Genomic DNA, 19907 nt, shown 5'->3' on the forward strand with positions numbered 1-19907 from the left:
CATGGGTAGGGCTAATGTGAAAGCTCTGCTTGTAATGGGTGTAGAATGACAGAGATTTCGATTATTTCCGTTAAGTCTTTAGTCATAAATTTGAAGAAATTACTGATTTTGTTTCGCATAATAGATGAAAAGTGAGGTTACGAGACGCCACCGTATAATAAACATGTGGTATTATTCATGTTAATATTTTTTATATTCACAATTGAATACATTTGAAAAACAATTTCGTAAAACTAACGTCATGGTTTGGTAAAAACGGACGAAATCCACACAAAAATACAAAATTCTCCGCGCGAACCGCGTGACTTCCGCATCAAAAACAGTGCATGCACTGTTTTGTCGTGCGTCGCGCGGCTAAACGCTTTCCGCTTCGCATCGTTCCGCGCGCACTCTGGCATGTTATGATTGTTTTCCTTGTATTCCAATGAACGGAGTTCTGCCGCGCGTCGACGCGCGACCTGTCAAATGCCGCATTGCACCGTGCCGCGCCGCGTGACGCGTCCACTCTGGCCAGCACCTAATTTGATGCTTTGTTCGTCAGATTTGTGTCTTTAGGGTTGTGTGCAGAAATTTAAATTGGATGTTTCACCTTAAATCCATGGAATTGGGAAGCCTATCTTTACTGTTCGTATACCGTTTTTAATTCTACGTCAGGATGAAGAGTTTGTTAGTAGAGAAACTACGTTGGATCACAGGATTCACTTTGATACGCGACTAGATCATGATTAACACTTTCAAAATTGGAACGGGCTCACCAATAAATATTCTCCACTGCGTCCATCGGCATGCGCGTAACTAACCACAGCGAAAAGAAATTTATCATAGTGTTCTTTCTGGATTTCCTAAATCAATGTCTAACAGGAGAAGGATAACATTTCCACAGGAATCCCTTGTGGGAATCTCAGAAAAAAAAAAACTTCTGAAAACTTCCAAATGGAGAGCTGCATCTTTAGAAGGAATCTCAGAATGAATCCCTGAAGGAACTTTCAGTACAATTTCAGAAGAAGCTCCTGGAGGAATCTTGAAAGGAAATCATAGAGAAATTCCAAAAGAAACCCCGAGAGGAGTTTCTGGAGCAATTCTAGGTGGAACTTTTCAGGAACTCCTGGAAGAATCTCAGAAGAAGCTATTTGTAGAGTCTTAGAAAGAACTCCTGGTTCAATTTCTGAAGTAAACACGGAAGAAATTTTTGACGGAATCTGGACGGAATCCAGAAAATGACTTGGAGAATCCTGGAAGATATTCAGCTAATACTCCTGGTGAAATCTAAGAAAATCCCGAAGGAATTCCAGAAGGGAGGGGAGGGATTGTTCACGGAATTCTAAGAGATCCTGGAAAAACCCTGGTAGGAGTGAATGTAGTGATGCCGGAAAAAGCTCCTGGAAAAAAATCCTGAATAAATCCCAGAAGAAACTCCTAGAAGAATCCAGCGCGAATTCCTGAAAGAATCCGAAAAAGAACTCCTGGAGGAATCCCAGAAGAAACTTTGAAGGGTTTTGAAAGAATACCGGAAGAAATTCATGCACAAATCTCGGGATGAATATTTGAGTTAATTCCGGAAGGATTTCCTAAAGAAAATCCACAAGGAACTCCTGGAGGAATCCAGGAAGAAACTTCTTTAGGAAACCCAGAAAGAAGTTGGAATCTCGAAAGAAACTCCGGTTGAATTCATGGGGAGAAAGAAAATGAGCAAACCTTGAAAAAACTCCTGAAGCAAACTATGGATTAATCCATAGAAAAATCTTAGAAAAAAATCCTCGAGAAATTTCAGAACCAACTTTTGGAGGAATCTTTGAAAAGGTCTCTGAAGGAACCCCTGAAGGAATACAAGGAGAATGGAATCTTAAAGGGGATTCAAGGAGAAATCCCAGAAAGAAGTGCTGGATAAATCCAAAAAACGCAGCAATTCTAAAATATTGGTGAATTTTATTCAAATGAAGTGAAACCATCTCGGCAGGGCTTCTAATTTTGGCACTTTTCCGCTATAACTCAGTCAATTTTGATTCAATTGACTTGATTTTTTGTACGCGATGAGATACGCATAGCATAATATCTAACCGTGTACATGAATTCAAGTCAATTGCTTTTTACTGAGTTATAACAGAATAGTGCCCACAATACCAGCCACTGCTTAAAAGACTCGGTACCCTATGTTTTTTTGCTATTCTTGGTTTTTCATAACATTCGTTAAACATATCAGTTGAAATTTAAATCAGAACTAAGCTTCAAGATTTTTTGTTTTGGTTTTCGACATGAAGGTGTTAAAAATCGCTTAAAAAAGCTACGTCATTTATGAACGCTCCCATATCATCATCTCGATCAAAGCGCGCGAACGAGACTCCAAAATAAGCATCCGTATTTACAGCACTGAAAGTCTAGACGGTAAGATCAAGGAGATGTGCCTCTAGCGTCTGTTCTATCCAGCGGCTGATAATGTTATGCTTCTCCACAGGAAGCTACATATACCCTAGGTGGCAGTTCCATCACGGGAACATCCGGGCAACAACCTAATGTTCCCGGAACCAGAAAACCCGTTCCAAAAACCGAAAGTAGCAGGTTATGAACTGATCAACAACGACCTTCAGAGCGCGAACCAAAGGGCACGGATTGGGTCCTGGAACGTACCTGATCCTAGTCCAGCAAGCATGCCGAAAGAAGCTTGAGATTCTAGGAGAGAACGATGTCGTTATTGTCGTTGGTCGGGCTTTGGAGATCACAGAATGACTACGAGCTAAACTATGTCCTATTGGTTTCCTGCTACCTAGTGCTACATAGGGGTCTGCTCTATTACGCAGACACGAGATCTGCAAACAAGCATTAGAGTGTAATTCAGCAGGACATCACAGATCGCAGCAAAGTCACGCCCATATATGATCATGGCGGCAGTCATTTGACCTGGCAACGACCCAGGATGTAGAACTTTTTCTTGGTTTCGTTTCACCGCCATGAAAGCAGTGAACAGAAAGACAAGACGCGTTCCAGAGAAGTCCTAATTCGCAAGCAAACTCTGCCAAAATTTAAAGACTAGGATGTTCGAAGCATATACAAAACAATTCAAGATTTTACTATAAAATAACATTGACACCATTGTTGACGGTATAATTATTACTTTCGTTTTACTTACATTTTAAAGCGTGTTAGTTGTATCGCTAGGAATGACGTCGTCTACGCCGAACGCCAGCATCACTCGATGTCGTCGGTAATGAAATCTCCCATTTCCTGCTTGACACGACTCATTCTTTTCATCAGCCGATTTTGCGATCTGAAATTCGAATAAAGAGAGTTAACAAAATGATGCTGCAAACAAACATTTCATAAGCATTGGCATATAAGCAATTACCTTTCTTGCTCTCGGCCTTGCTCGGTACTTCGTTTGGCTTCTCGGATCATCGCTATCCTTATTCTATTTCGTTCCCGTTCTGCCATCGCTTGTTCCGGTGTTTGTCTGGCGCGCCACGACTTTTCCTGCTTTAGTTCGTCTGCTGTGAATCTGAAGCGACAATTGTTGATATGTTAAGTGAGAACAATGTCTTATGTAGATGATTTCTTCGAATACAGTTTAAAATCAAGTAGGTACAAAACCGTAAAATAATTCCGTAAATACGAGGAATTTAAGAGAATAAATTTCAAAGGTCGCGCGGAACGTACCCATTTTGCCCTGATTCCTCAATTCTCTATTGTTTTTGAAAGAATTTGCAAGCTCAGATATACTGTGCCGTTTTGACAGCGAAGGTACATGCTTGCAGTACGCTTTACGAACGGGAAATAAAACATCATTTAGTTGAGTTCATTCTGTCCACTTTGTTCGTAAATCGTTCTGAGAATTCCTCACGGATTCTCCATGACAACGGCTGCCAAGTGTGTCCGAGCAGAAGGGCTTCTGATTTCGGCAATCAGACGTGCTTCAGTTCTCCGATCCCTCGCAGTTAATGCGTGACTGGGCCCATAACCTAACTACCTTCTATGAGTGATTATTTAGACAACTACAGTAAGGAATGAGCTTATAAAACAGTTCAATTGCTTCTTCCAACTTGTGAGCCACCGGGACTTTTTCAATTGTGTTCTCAAGATACAGAATGCTTTGACGGTTTTGTAGCATTTTTTTTTGCAGTGCCAGTGGTGAAACCAAATCAAACCAACCCTTTTACCCGCCACTTACCTTTCTTGCTCTGTGACTAGCGCGTTATTTCGTGCTGCTGCACGAGCCATCGCTGTTCTTACACGGTTTTTTTCGCGTTCAGCTTCGATTTGCTCTGGTGTTCGCTTTGTAGCGCGAATTTCCGCTATTCTGATCCTATTTTTCTCGCTTTCCGCTTCATTTTGTTCCGGTGTTCGTATTGTTCCACGAAGCATCGCCATCCTTATCCTATTTTTTTCGCGTTCAGCTTCGATTTGCTCGGGTGTTTGCTGAAATGCACGATAGTGTGCTCTTCTGATCCTATTTTTTTCGCGTTCAGCCTCTTTTTGCTCTGGTGTTTGCTGCGCACGAATCATAGCCATCCTTATCCTATGACGTTGACGTTTCGTCTCGATTTCCTCTGGTGTTAGTTCACTCTTATTTCTTTCTCGACTCCGCGGGACTTCTGAAGGATTTCTTTTTTCGAGGAGTTTTCTGGAGGATTTCTTTTTTGGACGTACTCTTATGGCTCCCTCCAATTTTCGGCGTTTTCGGCGTGGTTTGATCGGTTTCTTCGTCGTTTGTGTGCAACTTCCTTCTACATCGGTGGTACTCAAGGGAATTAGCAACGAATCATCTTCTGGCGCTTCTTCAGTTTTAAATGATTGTTCCTTCGAGCAAGAATTCTGATTGTCCAGCGTTGTGCAAGAAGGAGAATTCGTTTCAGAGTTTTGCGGCATCGTTGGAGATTTAGTTTCTAAGTCATCTTCTGGCGCTTCTTCAGTTTTGAATGGTTGTTCCTTCGAGCAAGAATTCTGATTGTCCAGCGTTGTGCAAGAAGGAGAATTCGTTTCAGAGTTTTGCGGCATCGTTGGAGATTCAGTTTCTACTGCCGAATCTGAGTACGAATTGTCGATTGGTTCGATCTTTACACACTGTAAGCTCGACCAAAAGAACTCCATAGATGCTCGACACATTTCGATAAATCCGTAACAATCCTCAAGACGATTCAAACAATCACAGCATAGTCTTTTGGGAAAACCGTTGTCGATGGTAACCTGTGGGAAAAAAATATAAACTAGTATTGAAGTCTGAATAGGAATATTGCAACTGCCGAAGTAAACATGAGTTACTCACCTCAATTTGAGTACACTCGAACATCATTTTCCACACGGGGACATCGAAGCTCTTGCAGGTGTCGCCCAGGGCGATGGAACCGACTTCCAGGGAGTTACGACATGCGATACAAATCGATTCCATGGCAGACGCTGGGCCGATGATCCCTACGTCGTTGAATGCTTTTTCTTTTCAGTTTATGCTAGACCGCACTAAATAAGGAATTAAAACTTTTGAATAACTTCGCGCTCTTTGGACTCGAAACTCTTCAACAAACACAAATAGCTCTGTTCAGTGAGGTAAGTTGTAGTCGCTCGGTGCTGTTCTTACTATGATAATAATTAGTAAATCAAAATTTATGAATACAAGCACGTTATAATCGAAAGAGAGGAGACTTAAAGATAGCCTCTCTTTTGCAGATTGGACCGTTAGACATGTTTGTCGCTATATATTAAAAGAGTGCACAGGATGCAACAGCTTCGAGCAACTTCAACCTACCTCACTGAACAGGACTAACACATTTGTCAGAGTCAATACAATAATAACAGAGTCCCGTTAACAGTAAAACAAAATCTACCTATCAAACTGTCAAATCCGTCAAATAAGCTAGGTTTGTTATTTATACTGGTTTGGGTTTTTGTTGTTTTACCTATGTACTTTATGTTTTAATACTCTAGGTAAGTACCTATAAACAACCTTCAACATCATCATAATTTATAATATCATTTCAGAGTATTCAACTAGCAAGAATTCATTCAAATCCAGACTACCGTGCTTCCCCATAATATTATACTACATGGAATCTACTCCGTGCTTGGACGCGAAACAGGCACTTCTTCAGTGCCGACTATGCCTCGCAGATGACCTGGATGAGCTGATATCCCTGCGCTGTCGATGTGCTTCGCATCAGGACAAAATGCTGGTCGAAATGATAACTGAGGTAACGCGACTGGACACTTTCGACCGGGAAGCGGACACTCTGCCCCAGCACATCTGTAGTCGGTGCCTGACTCAGTTGGATGCAGCCTATTCCTTTCTGCGGATAGCGAAGGATGCGTTAGCAGCGCTTGACCGGTGTGGAGACCGCTGCCAAATTTGCCAGCGAGATGCAGTGGATGAATTGATTTCCATGTTTTGCGTTTCTGCTAGCGACGGGCAGCTGATTGTAGATATGCTTCGGGATGTGTGCGGCGTGCCTCGTCCGGAAGAGGATGGTGACCAGCCACACTATGTTTGCAGAGAGTGTTTCGAACTGCTGTCCGCAGTGTATTCCTTTCGAAATATGGTACTGGAGTCGGATTCTAGATGGCGGGGGACGTTCGAGTTGGAGACTAATGACACCGTGGAAATAGGAGATCCCATAAAAATAGAGCCAATGGAGGTCCATGATGAGGATATTCTGATTACGTCGACTAGGGAAACGAGGAATGCGTACTTGCAAGAGCAAGCTAAGATAAAGGGTAAGTACTCAATACTCAATAAGCAACCGCTCCATCTCCAGTATGGTCTCCGCCTTCTTGATCGATGGACTTCTCTCCTTGGCTTTTTGTTATACGCATCCCCAGAACGTGCTTGGATGGATCGATGTATTTCATCAAGCACTCCTTTTACAAATTATCCTTAAGCTACTTTCGCCATCGACGACAGTTCATAAAGATGTGCACACCATCGACGTAGATCGCCACGAACAAAACTTTGTTGCCGACGCTCTTGTAGTACACTCAGTAGTCGTCGTCGATTGAAACCAGTTCAAACTTCTTCAAAGCGATAACCAGCTTTTGGTTCTACACGCTGCTCGATTGATTTTATCCGTAGCGAGCCTTGTTCCCTATGTATCTCATCCGAGAGTTCTTCATGAAGGAAGATTGTTGATAATGCGTTATCGGTAGTTGCGGAATCGTCGGAAACGTGCTGCTTTCATAATTTTGCAATACTATACTTGCCTTAGGAAAAGCGTCCGCTATCGCTGAGCATCAACCCTTGTTAAACATCATCAACTGGCCTTTGGCTGATATACGACGGAGACGGAGAATAGAGTGCTGAGCAAATTCGGAATAGTTGTTCAAACTGCTTTGCTTGATTCTTTGTGCCCCTCTAAACGCGAACGCTGGATCGACACTCATTGCCAACTGCAGGTTGGTCGTTATCAGCTTGTGGAGAAGTCCCATTTCCGCGTGAGACGGCTGTCTTCGAATGGTTTCTCTAGCTTCCTCCATGCTTCCCTGGCTGTCTTGAACATGCACGTACAGTGTCGGAGTCAGCGCAAGAATTACTTTTTTACAGGCTTTCCGATCCTTGACTACAGGCAAATTTTTAACTTCGTCCGGCGTAGGTTCCTTGGCTTTCCACAGCTCGTCGACTTCCAGATACGTGCGGAGCGCAAACTTATAGGTACGCCAGTTTACCTACCAATGAGCCGATCGATCGCTGGCAGTCCCAGAGAAGCGAGTCCGTTACCACTTTCGTTCATCTTCTAGCATTAGCATCAAGCAAGTCACACAAATTCGTAGGTGGTACATTCCAAGACCGCTGTTATGAGGGTTGCCTCCTTCCCGTCCGAACCAAAGCACAATGATTTCGGACTAATCTCTGACTCGCACTGACGTAATCCTCCAATGGTCGAGAACTTTCATTTCATTTATTTAGCTCACATCAAATTCATGATAATACTGAATCAACAATTTGCCGCCATAATACTCGATTTGCAGCTGCAGCTCTCCATCCTCGGTCACGCCCAACACTCGCCAGATCACGCTCCACCTGGTCCGCCCATCGTGCTCTCTGCGCTCCACGCCTTCTTGTACCAACCGGATGGTTAGCAAACACCAACTTTGCAGGGTTGTTGTCCGGCATTCTTGCAACATGCCCTGCCCACCGTATCCTTCCAGCTTTGGCCACTTTCTGGATACTGTGTTCGCCGTAAAGTGCAGCGAGCTCGTGGTTCATCCTTCTCCGCCACACACCGTTCTCCTGCACACCGCCGAAGATCGTTCTTAGCACCCGTCGCTCGAAAACTCCGAGTGCTTGCAGGTCCTCCTCGAGCATCGTCCATGTCTCGTGTCCGTAGAGAACCACCGGTCTTATTAACGTCTTGTACATGGTACATTTGGTGCGGGGGTGAATCTTTTTTGACCGCAGTTTCTTCTGGAGCCCATAGTAGGCACGACTTCCACTGATGATGCGCCTTCGTATTTCACGGCTCACGATATTGTCAGCTGTTAGCAAGGAACCGAGGTAGACGAATTCTTCTACCACCTCGAAAGTATCCCCGTCTATCGTAACATTGCTGCCAAGGCTTGTCCTGTCTCGCTCAGTCCCACCTACCAGCATGTACTTTGTCTTAGCCGCATTCACCACCAGTCCGACCTTTGCTGCTTCACGTTTCAGGCGGGTGTACTGTTCTGCCACCGTTCCAAATGTTCTGGCTATAATATCCATGTCATCCGCAAAACAGACAAATTGGCTGGATTTCGTGAAGATCGTACCTCGGCTGTTGAGCCCGGCTCGTCGCATAACACCTTCCAGGGCGATGTTGAATAGTAGGCAGGAAAGTCCATCACCTTGTCGTAGTCCCCGTCGAGATTCAAATGAACTGGATAGCTCACCCGAAATCCTTACGCTGTTCTGCACACCGTCCATCGTTGCTCTTATCAGTCTAGTCAGCTTCCCGGGAAAGCTGTTCTCGTCCATAATTTTCCATAGCTCTGTGCGGTCGATACTGTCGTATGCCGCTTTGAAGTCGATGAACAGGTGATGCGTTGGGACCTGGTATTCACGGCATTTCTGGAGGATTTGCCGTACGGTGAAGATCTGGTCCGTTGTCGACCGGCCGTCGATGAAACCGGCTTGGTAACTTCCCACGAACTCATTTACGTTAGGTGAAAGACGACGGAAGATGATCTGGGATAGCACTTTGTAGGCGGCATTCAAAACGGTGATCGCTCGAAAGTTCTCACACATTAACTTGTCGCCTTTCTTGTGGATGGGACAGATTATCCCTTCCTTCCACTCCTCCGGTAGCTGTTCGGTTTCCCAGATCTTGACTACTAACTGGTGCAGACAGGTGGCCAACTTTTCCGGGCCTATCTTGATGAGTTCTGCTGCGATACCGTCCTTACCAGCCGCTTTGTTGTTTTTGAGCTGGTGGATGGCATCCTTAACTTCCCTCAGCGTGGGAGTTGGTTCGTTCCCGTCCTCTGCTGCACCAACATAGTCATTTCCTCCGCTGCCTTGGTCCTCCGTGCCTACATTCTCTTCGCCATTCAGGTGCTCGTCGAAGTGCTGCTTCCACCTTTCGATTACCTCACGTTTGTCCGTCAGGAGGCTCCCTTCCTTATCCCTGCATATTTCGGCTTGCGGCACGTAGCCTTTGCGGGATGCGTTGAGCTTCTGGTAGAACTTGCGTGTTTCCTGTGAACGGCACAGCAGTTCCATTTCCTCGCACTCCGCTTCTTCCAGGCGGCGCTTTTTCTCCCGGAAGAGACGGGTCTGCTGCTTCCGCTTCTGTCTGTATCGCTCCACATTCTGTCGGGTTCCATGCTGCAGCATTACCGCCCGGTCGAGAACTATCCTGGTCACGTCCTTGCGACAGCTGAGGGATGGGAAAGGAAGATTATTTGGACACCTAAGAAAGTTATGCAGAGACCTCTACGTCCTCTCAGGCCTAGGTATCACGGGATTTTGGTATGAGTAAATTCCAAAGGTAGGATGCGTTTGGTAAACGTTCAGATGCACAAAATATTATTTGATTATGTTGAGACAGTTGTTTCATCTTGATCGCTGCAGGATTGGGTGACTGAAAATCTGGAATAGGAAATGGTGTTAAAATATTTTTAATTATGAGCTATTCGTGATGCGTTTGCAACGGTTATATACCTTACGAATTTTCCTACTTCATATGATACCTGAATCCTCCCGAAACAAAAAAGTTCATTATCAGTAATAACTGAACACACAAACAGATACACAGAGAAAAAAACCACATCAAATCTTGATCCTGAAATGTTCCTACAGAAGCCTGGCAACATTTGTTAGTAAAATAGCAAGATCAAAATTCAATGTGGTAGATCTTACGCCGTAACGCACCATTCCAAGGTGATCTACCCACGTTACGGGTTATTACCACTTTAGTTCATCTTCTGTTGAGAAAATCTTGAATTCTGAAACCTTTTAGTTTTCTTCCTCGTACCACTGGTGGCGTATAACTCATTGGGTAGAGTATGGGAAACACACTTTTGTCTCGTTTGTGGACAGTACTAAAGTGAAAACTTTTAGCAGTAAAAAGAATACAGTTTCGTTTACCCTGCCCTTTAGTTCAGAGAGGGTTTGGGCAGCGTCCTGCCAACTTGGTCGAGGCAGAGTTCTTGGGAGAACAAGTAAAGGGTTGTTGAAAGATTATGTAATTTAATTTATTTTGAGTAAATAAAATCTATTTTTCCCAAACATGTTACGTAATATTTGAACAGCTTCATCAACGCTGATATTCTAAACTGCTAGAATGATGCATTGAGCTTGTAGGGATCCCTTGAAGATGGGATGTAAATCATTAACTCGCGATCGCGCGTTTTCGTACTTCAGGGAAAAAGTACATTACATAAATAAACGTTTTTTAAAATACATCCGATATGTTGAAAAATTAATGATTTGCTATCCATGTCCGTGGAACCATTCTGAACAGCCATTGAATACATTTGATTGTTACATATTTTCATCTCCAAGAACATGGCCATTCGTAGCACCTTCTTCCAGCACAGCCTCCCGTATCGTTACACCTGGAGATCACCACAACAAACGGAATCGCAAATCGACCACGTTCTGATTGATGGACGGCACTTCTCCGACATTATCGATGTCAGGACCTATCGTGGCGCTAATATCGACTCTGATCACTATCTGGTGATGGTTAAACTGCGCCCAAAACTCTCCGTTATTAACAATGTACAGTACCGGCGGCCGCCCCGGTACGATCTAGAGCGACTGAAGCAACCAGATGTCGCCACCGCATACGCGCAGAATCTCGAGGCAGCGTTGCTGGACGAGGGTGTGCTCGATGTGGCCCCTCTAGAGGACTGCTGGAGTACAGTCAAAGCAGCCATCAACAACGCAGCCGAGAGCACTATCGGGTATGTAGAACGGAGTCGACGAAACGATTGGTTCGACGAGGAGTGCAGAGCGGTTCTGGAGGAGAAGGATGCAGCGCGGGCGGTAATGCTGCAGCATGGAACCCGACAGAATGTGGAGCGATACAGACAGAAGCGGAAGCAGCAGACCCGTCTCTTCCGGGAGAAAAAGCGCTGCCTGGAAGAAGCGGAGTGCGAGGAAATGGAACTGCTGTGCCGTTCACAGGAAACACGGAAGTTATATCAGAAGCTCAACGCATCCCGCAAAGGCTACGTGCCGCAAGCCGAAATCTGCAGGGATAAGGATGGGAGCCTCCTGACGGACAAACGTGAGGTGATCGAAAGGTGGAAGCAGCACTTCGACGAGCACCTGAATGGCGAAGAGAATGTAGGCACGGAGGACCAAGGCAGCGGAGGAAATGACTATGTTGGTGCAGCAGAGGACGGGAACGAACCAACTCCCACGCTGAGGGAAGTTAAGGATGCCATCCACCAGCTCAAAAACAACAAAGCGGCTGGTAAGGACGGTATCGCAGCAGAACTCATCAAGATGGGCCCGGAAAAGTTGGCCACCTGTCTGCACCAGTTAGTAGTCAAGATCTGGGAAACCGAACAGCTACCGGAGGAGTGGAAGGAAGGGATAATCTGTCCCATCCACAAGAAAGGCGACAAGTTAATGTGTGAGAACTTTCGAGCGATCACCATTTTGAATGCCGCCTATAAAGTGCTATCCCAGATCATCTTCCGTCGTCTTTCACCTAAAGTAAATGAGTTCGTGGGAAGTTACCAAGCCGGTTTCATCGACGGCCGGTCGACAACGGACCAGATCTTCACCGTACGGCAAATCCTCCAGAAATGCCGTGAATACCAGGTCCCAACGCATCACCTGTTCATCGACTTCAAAGCGGCATACGACAGTATCGACCGCACAGAGCTATGGAAAATTATGGACGAGAACAGCTTTCCCGGGAAGCTGACTAGACTGATAAGAGCAACGATGGACGGTGTGCAGAACAGCGTAAGGATTTCGGGTGAACTATCCAGTTCATTTGAATCTCGACGAGGACTACGACAAGGTGATGGACTTTCCTGCCTACTATTCAACATTGCCCTGGAAGGTGTTATGCGACGAGCCGGGCTCAACAGCCGGGGTACGATCTTCACGAAATCCAGCCAATTTGTCTGTTTTGCGGATGACATGGATATTATTGCTAGAACATTTGGAACGGTGGCAGAACAGTACACCCGCCTGAAACGTGAAGCAGCAAAGGTCGGACTGGTGGTGAATGCGGCTAAGACAAAGTACATGCTGGTAGGTGGGACTGAGCGAGACAGGACAAGCCTTGGCAGCAATGTTACGATAGACGGGGATACTTTCGAGGTGGTAGAAGAATTCGTCTACCTCGGTTCCTTGCTAACGGCTGACAATAACGTGAGCCGTGAAATACGAAGGCGCATCATCAGTGGAAGTCGTGCCTACTATGGGCTCCAGAAGAAACTGCGATCAAAAAAGATTCACCCCCGCACCAAATGTACCATGTACAAGACGTTAATAAGACCGGTGGTTCTCTACGGGCACGAGACGTGGACGATGCTCGAGGAGGACATGCAAGCACTCGGAGTTTTCGAGCGACGGGTGCTAAGGACGATCTTCGGCGGCGTACAGGAGAACGGTGTGTGGCGGAGAAGGATGAACCACGAGCTCGCTGCACTTTACGGCGAACCCAGCATCCAGAAAGTGGCCAAAGCCGGAAGGATACGATGGGCAGGGCATGTTGCAAGAATGCCGGACAACAACCCTGCAAAGTTGGTGTTTGCTAACCATCCGGTTGGTACAAGAAGGCGTGGAGCGCAGAGAGCACGATGGGCGGACCAGGTGGAGCGTGATCTGGCGAGTGTTGGGCGTGACCGACGTTGGAGAGCTGCAGCTGCAAATCGAGTATTATGGCGGCAAATTGTTGATTCAGTATTATCATGAATTTGATGTTATTGAGCTTCTCGAGAATTTTTAGCATTTCGACAAGTTTCTCTTCGACCTCTAGGTTGCGCGCCAGGGTATAATGTGTGTTGGGCACTTTGCGACGATTAACTCAAATCCGCACACCAGCGCACAATTTGCGCGCCGATTGCCTATGCGCCAAGTTTTTCACTAGCCAAATCACTATTAATCAGTGGTTTAATGAAGTAAAAGCGTTGTTACCGTCAATAATATCTTTGTTGTACATTATTTCCAGACATAAAGACGTTCAATGTTTTAGACAAAAAATGGAACCGAACCCTAAGAGAGATAGAGCTCTTGGCGCGAACCATTTTGACACTTGTTTATTTACATTTTGTATGGCGCACAGCCCGGCGCATGGACTGCCGGCGCACCAGTTGTTGGCCGGTATGCGGATTTCAGAAAAGATTCGCAATAACTAAATAAATGAAATGAAATATTTTCATCTTGCGAATCGACCAGCCATATAAAAACTGAACCCAGTGTATCATCACAACCTCTCTACTGTACCGAATAACAACTACTAATCATATCCTTTCCTTCCCTTCTTTTCTTTTCCCTTCCTTTTACATGAGCAAAATAACAACTCCGAGTATTTCTATCACCACGGCCACATCTAATTAACGTCTCAACCAACACTGGAACGACCACACTGATGGGGCTACCACCTTGGATCTAGCTGGGCGTGGGGCAGCGTTTCTTACTCAGCCGCTGGATGCCAGAACAGACGCTGTTTGAGCCGCACCTCCTTGGTGAACAAACGCTCGAATCGTACCTCCTCAATCTAGCTGAAGTCAGAAGGACAACAGTGCCCAGGCTGCACTACCAGCTAAGCACACAACTCTTAGCTGGCGGTCTTTGTCATCGCTTGACCCGTGGAAGCATGAGGTAGGAACTTGTGAAGACCAGAGCTATGTTGGACGCTCTCTTTATCGACTCACCGTTTTGCAACCCAAATGAAGAGGAATCGTGAGTAAAAATCATAAAAAACACCTAAGGTAAAAACATAACAATTCTGTTTCCAACGTGTGATTAACCATCAAATAGATCCACTGGTCACGTGTAAAACGTATTTTTGACGCCGGAACGTCGTGACTTGACTAAACTCGACAGAAATGGTTCACTACTTGACTAGGTGGACATCGTGACAGGTTCTATACGTTGACGTTTTCAATGTAGTTGGCATTATAAAAATAACGTAAGAGTAGGAAATGTTTATATAGACATGACCGATGCTGAGAATCCTAGGGGCTCCCTTAGGTGTATTTATCATAAGTTTACTCCAAGCACTGTGACGCTGAGACAAGTTTGCTTACAGTTGAAGCTTTTATGTTAACATTCAAATTGACTGCTATTAGAAGATTATGAAGGAAATTATTATTTTAAAATTAGGTTTGTTTATTGTTATAGATTCTGTTAGGGATGAGTACACCATAGTTGATGGATGATCTTTATTAGTTTCAATTGCTAATACAATAACCAACTAACCGACCTTACCTTACGACCTGACTTAGTCGATATTATGACAATAAAAGTAAAAGAGCAGGAGTTATGATGTGATCAAAATCAAAACTTAATCTTATTCTTTGTCAGGATCCAGAAACATGGAAAACTGTAGTAATTTAAATGTAGTATAAACTATGCTATGATACGGTGGACATAAGGATAATTCAGACTTCATAGGGATACAAGAGATGAACACAGAGAAGCAAAAGACGACTACACTGAACGGCGGCTTGCGGTGAAAATTACTATTCTGAGGGTCAATTTAAATGCACAACGCCACTAAATTTGTGCAGACTGAGTTTCGTTTTAATTCAACAGAATTATGTTTTCAAATTTACCATGGACTCGATTTTCAATTAAAAAAAGTTTCTGTTGGCAACCGGATTCGATCCAAGAATCTTGACATCACCAGGCTCGCACGCTACCACTCAGCTATCGAACCGGTTGATGCGAGAAGAAACAAAACGCACACAAGAAGCGTTGGTGGGTCGATGATCATGTTTTGCCATGGTAAATTTAAAAACATTTTTGTGCTTGTCATTACTGCAAGGCTCCTTTCAGTGTAGCGACGACATAGGATACATTAACTGTACACTGAAAGGAGCCTTGCAGTAATGACAAGCACAAAAATGTTTTTAAATTTACCATGGCAAAACATGATCATCGACCCACCAACGCTTCTTGTGTGCGTTTTGTTTCTTCTCGCATCAACCGGTTCGATAGCTGAGTGGTAGCGTGCGAGCCTGGTGATGTCAAGATTCTTGGATCGAATCCGGTTGCCAACAGAAACTTTTTTTAATTGAAAATCGAGTCCATGGTAAATTTGAAAACATAATTCTGTTGAATTAAAACGAAACTCAGTCTGCACAAATTTAGTGGCGTTGTGCATTTAAATTGACCCTCAGAATAGTAATTTTCACCGCAAGCCGCCGTTCAGTGTACATTAACATACCCGATCAGAAAGGCATAACAAAAATATAACAAAATTATATCAACGGTTGATAGATATATCACGGTTTGTTATATTTAGATATATTTGACAAAAATGATTTGAAACCCTGATTTAATTATATCAGAATTATAACAAGGTTAGTTATAATACAAATAAATTTATTTGGATCATGTCTATATGAACATTATAACAAACTCAGTTATAGTTTTGAAAATGCACTTTATGTCAAATGAACATTTTACAGGTGGTGTTTGGTACGCAGTTACGCCGCTGTGCGGTGCTACTGTGCTTGTAAAATACAGTAGTTTTAACAAGTTTGAATCATGATCCAGACCTTTAAGGGTCTATTCCAATTCGCGAATTAAGATTAATTTTTACTTAAATTTGACAGTTCGACACTAAAACATGAAAGTTCTCCAAAGGAAATAATTATCGAACAGTCAAATTTAAGTGAAAATTAATTTTACGCCAATTGGAACAGACCTTAAGAAAGCTCAGATAGATATTGTCGCGCTTATCTTGGATTCTCAGCCAGCTGCGTTCGAAACAGGCAGCATCAGATCGCGCCAGACGGCGCACGTATAGTTTGTACACGGTGTGCACTTTGGCTAAAACTGTTTTTGCAGCCGCCGGGTGGGAGCTGTCACGTATACTCAGCCACCTTGTACAAATCAAAATGGGGAAATCTTTCCGTGATAAACTGCGGCTGGTTAACGTTGAACAATTCGTCATTGAAATCATCGCCGTCATCAAACATTTGAAAGCAGTTTTTTCGATCAAAACAAAAGTCTTTGCTATGAAAATATATTCGCTGTACTCCACATGAGGAATAGAATGCAGTGAATATATTTTCATGGTTGATGTTTTGATTTACAGCGAGGTAACTGCTTTCTACTTTCCGAAAAATGATGACGGATGCTTAAGCCTTAAGATCATCAGTATCTTAGTGATGACGCCACAATATTTAGGTCCTTGGTGAATGATTCTATATAGCATCGCACAACAACGTAGTTAAAAAAAATAAGAAATGAGTATCCCAACAGTTGTCATTGTAGATAAGCCTGAGCCACACTAGAGTATCTAGTCAAATTGAATGCCCAACGTATTCCGTGATTTAACCCTCTTAAGATGTTAGATTTTTCGAACCACGATGGCGCAGTGAACGTTCAGCGTGCCTGTCTGGGTCATATTGACCCCAACATCCTACTAGGGTTGATGCAACTCTCAAACGGTCATATAAAGCTATGATAAGTGAGGCAACAAAATGGATATAAAAAGGATGACTTTCATTGAAACTGTTGACATTCCTGAAGTAAGTTTTAAGGTTCACAATCCTCCATAGGTTTTGCAGTTTGTAGTCCTATTCAAGATTATTTTAATAAATTATTCTGAAATTAGAAGTTTAATCATTGTTATTTCATTACCATGCAATTCATCCATAATAATTCCGTAGAAATACAGCTTCTTATCATCTGCAAACATGTGGATACACCCGATTCTTTTTTTTGCTCGGGTCTGGTTTTTGGTATAACTTAGTCATTTTTTAACCGATTCTCATGAAATTTTGTACCCATGTATACACCAATATTACTATCCGTGTACTGAATTTCACGAGAATCGGTCAAAAAATGACTGAGTTGTAGCAAAAACCAGACCCGTGCAAAAAAAAAAGAATCAGGTGTATTAGGGTAACGGTCGAATTTTGGACCCCTAGAGGACATTAGTTTGAATTTAAACTAAAATCAAACAGATTCAGAGGGTGTTTCACATAATGATGATGTTGGTATGACCGTAAAAGCCTCTACTGTCCGTCAAAAATACCCACAAGTTCATTTCTGGCTGAAAATTTGATGAAAATAACTGATTTTTGAAGCATCAGTTTTCACTATTTTGGACACTTCAATTTATTTTGGACCCTCTTAAGTATATATTTTGGACACCCGCTGTTTAAACCCACTTGAAACTGTTTTCGAAGAATCTGCCACTTGGATATGCTGGAGCACATCCTATTTACTTGATTGACAAAGGATGATTAGACGAACTTTGTGAATTTAATGCGCTAGAATGATAAAAGTTTTTGTTTACATCTGCAAGTTTCCCCAGCACCACTTTCTCTTTTCGTAAACATGCCACGACACTCGCACGGATGGCGAAATTAACAAAAATAATTTCAAGGCAAAGAATGATATTTCCAGTGAGGAAATGATTGCTGCTCTTGCAGAACAATATTATTAAGCGAATGATTCTAAAAACTTTTGTCATCTCTTCATTAAAGCTGTGAAAATTATGATAATACGATCCAGGGGGTCCAAAATATATGGGGGTCCAAATTATATTGGTTACCCTACATACTTTCAAAGATGATGGAAGGCCGTTGAAAAATAAGACTTACATCAATGGTCCTGAAACCAATCCTTGTGGCACTCGCGATAGAATACCAATCGGACTTCAATGATTTCCTTTAACTTCCACAGTTTGAAAACGTTTATTCAAATAGGATTTACTCAATGAAACAGAATCTCAACTGAAATCAAATAAGTGTGATAATCTGTGCAGTAGTTCAAATTGAGAAACTCTGTGAAAAGCTTTTCAAAAACCAATCAATAGCAGAAGGCTATTTTTTTTTACCAAAATGTTGATGGACATCGTCATGCATTTTGAGCAAATTTCGAAGCAGACAACGAATTGGTGCTTTCGACTAGTGGGGGAATTTCTTGTTTAAAGCACTGCTTGCAGTTCAGAAGGAATTTCTCAGCCTATCTTGATGCATGGGAAATTCCTTGCCTGAATCGCTCAAGAATTCGTTTTTTCGATCGCAGTACGCAGTAGCGAAGAAATGACAGTTCAAATGGCAGTCACCGAAGAAAGTTTCTGCCAGGAATCACTCAAGAAGTTTCTTAAGCGATTCCTTTCGAACTCGAAACAGCGCTTAACTGTTGAAAATAAAAACATTATTTGAGATCACGAGGCAAAGCGAACGAATAATTGCTTTAGTATGTTAATTGTTGTGTTGTATCATGTAAGGTTAAATATGTGCTTTAAACACTTATTTTTTATTTCACAAATCTGACAATCTCCAGAAATGCACACTAACGCCACGAAGCGGTGACATTTTCAATCACAAGACTACTGCATAACTTTGCCATAGGCAGGAACTTCCTTGATGGTGAGGAACATTAGAGAGGGATGTATGACCACTAGGTTAAAGTCCCTCTTCAAAACCAAATACACACACAGGAACATTAGATAATTATTTAATAACACATGTCAAAATGTTCTAATTTAATTACTCGCTTGCACCAACAGAAGGTGAAATACCACTATTTTCACTGTTTAAGAGCCATTAACTATCTCTACAACTTTGATTAATATACGACACCTATTTCTGGTCTGAATCATGAGATAAAGCCAAAATGCTGAGCAAATTCTTGAGTTACAATTATAACTTAATTATATCCACTTTTGTTATTATTTCCTAAGATGACGTCATTGCGATCAATTGTTCGAGAACACTTTTATGTGACGTCATATTTTCTCTCCCATGTACGTTGGACAAATGAGTCTATTTATAGACCAGCCGCCAAAACGAAGAACCACTTGATCAAATGCCACTCTGCACTTCAAGTGATGAAATAGCCTCATTGATAAAGGCGCCGGATTTCATATGGAGGCTGGCGTCCTAGGTTCGATTCTCGTCTGGGTGAGGGTTTTTTATATACTACGTAGGGCAAGTTTTTTATACAAAAAACTTTTCGCTATAAATAAATAACACTCTAAATAAAAATTACCCAAAAAATGAGTAAAAATTTACCCAACTCAATTTTACCCAATATATTTATATCTGATGTATAACAAAATGTGTTATTTTTTTTTTATCATTCCAATATTTATTATATCTCACGATGTTATAAATTTGTTAAAATTGTATCAACACCTGTTATAATTATGTTATGGCTAGAGCAAGTTCAGTTATATTTTTTGTTATTTTAACACCTAACCGGCGATTTTTATAACTCATTTTGTTATGAAAAATCTTTGAAATAAATAACTCAATCGGTTATAATTTTGTTATGCCTTTCTGATCGGGTAAGGCATTCG

General features: G+C 42.8%; 2 protein-coding genes across 3 annotated transcripts in view; one reads left to right on the forward strand and one right to left on the reverse strand.

The window, feature by feature from the left end:
* Window positions 1-19907, forward strand: part of LOC109429699 (uncharacterized) — a 35076-nt gene that overhangs the window by 12936 nt on the left and 2233 nt on the right. Inside the window, exon 4 of the mRNA XM_062847563.1 lies at window positions 5960-6693. Within this exon, the coding sequence (XP_062703547.1) occupies window positions 5960-6693 (734 nt within the window). The remainder of the gene's footprint in view (window positions 1-5959; window positions 6694-19907) is intronic.
* LOC109407013 (RNA-binding protein 25) lies at window positions 3061-6013 on the reverse strand. Of its 2 annotated transcripts, XM_062849354.1 has the most exons (5): window positions 5811-6013; window positions 5255-5445; window positions 4160-5175; window positions 3341-3490; window positions 3061-3262 (listed from the first exon to the last, which is right to left on the reverse strand). In XM_062849354.1, exons 2-5 carry the CDS (start codon window positions 5375-5377, stop codon window positions 3184-3186), a joined length of 1368 nt encoding a protein of 455 aa, XP_062705338.1. In that variant the 5' UTR covers window positions 5378-5445; window positions 5811-6013; the 3' UTR covers window positions 3061-3183. The 2 variants fall into 2 exon arrangements, with proteins under 2 accessions (XP_062705338.1, XP_062705337.1); XM_062849353.1 differs by lacking the exon at window positions 5811-6013 and having other exon boundaries at window positions 5255-5799.

The sequence above is a fragment of the Aedes albopictus genome, chromosome 2, assembly GCF_035046485.1.
Source record: "Aedes albopictus strain Foshan chromosome 2, AalbF5, whole genome shotgun sequence".
Taxonomy (NCBI): domain Eukaryota; kingdom Metazoa; phylum Arthropoda; class Insecta; order Diptera; family Culicidae; genus Aedes; species Aedes albopictus.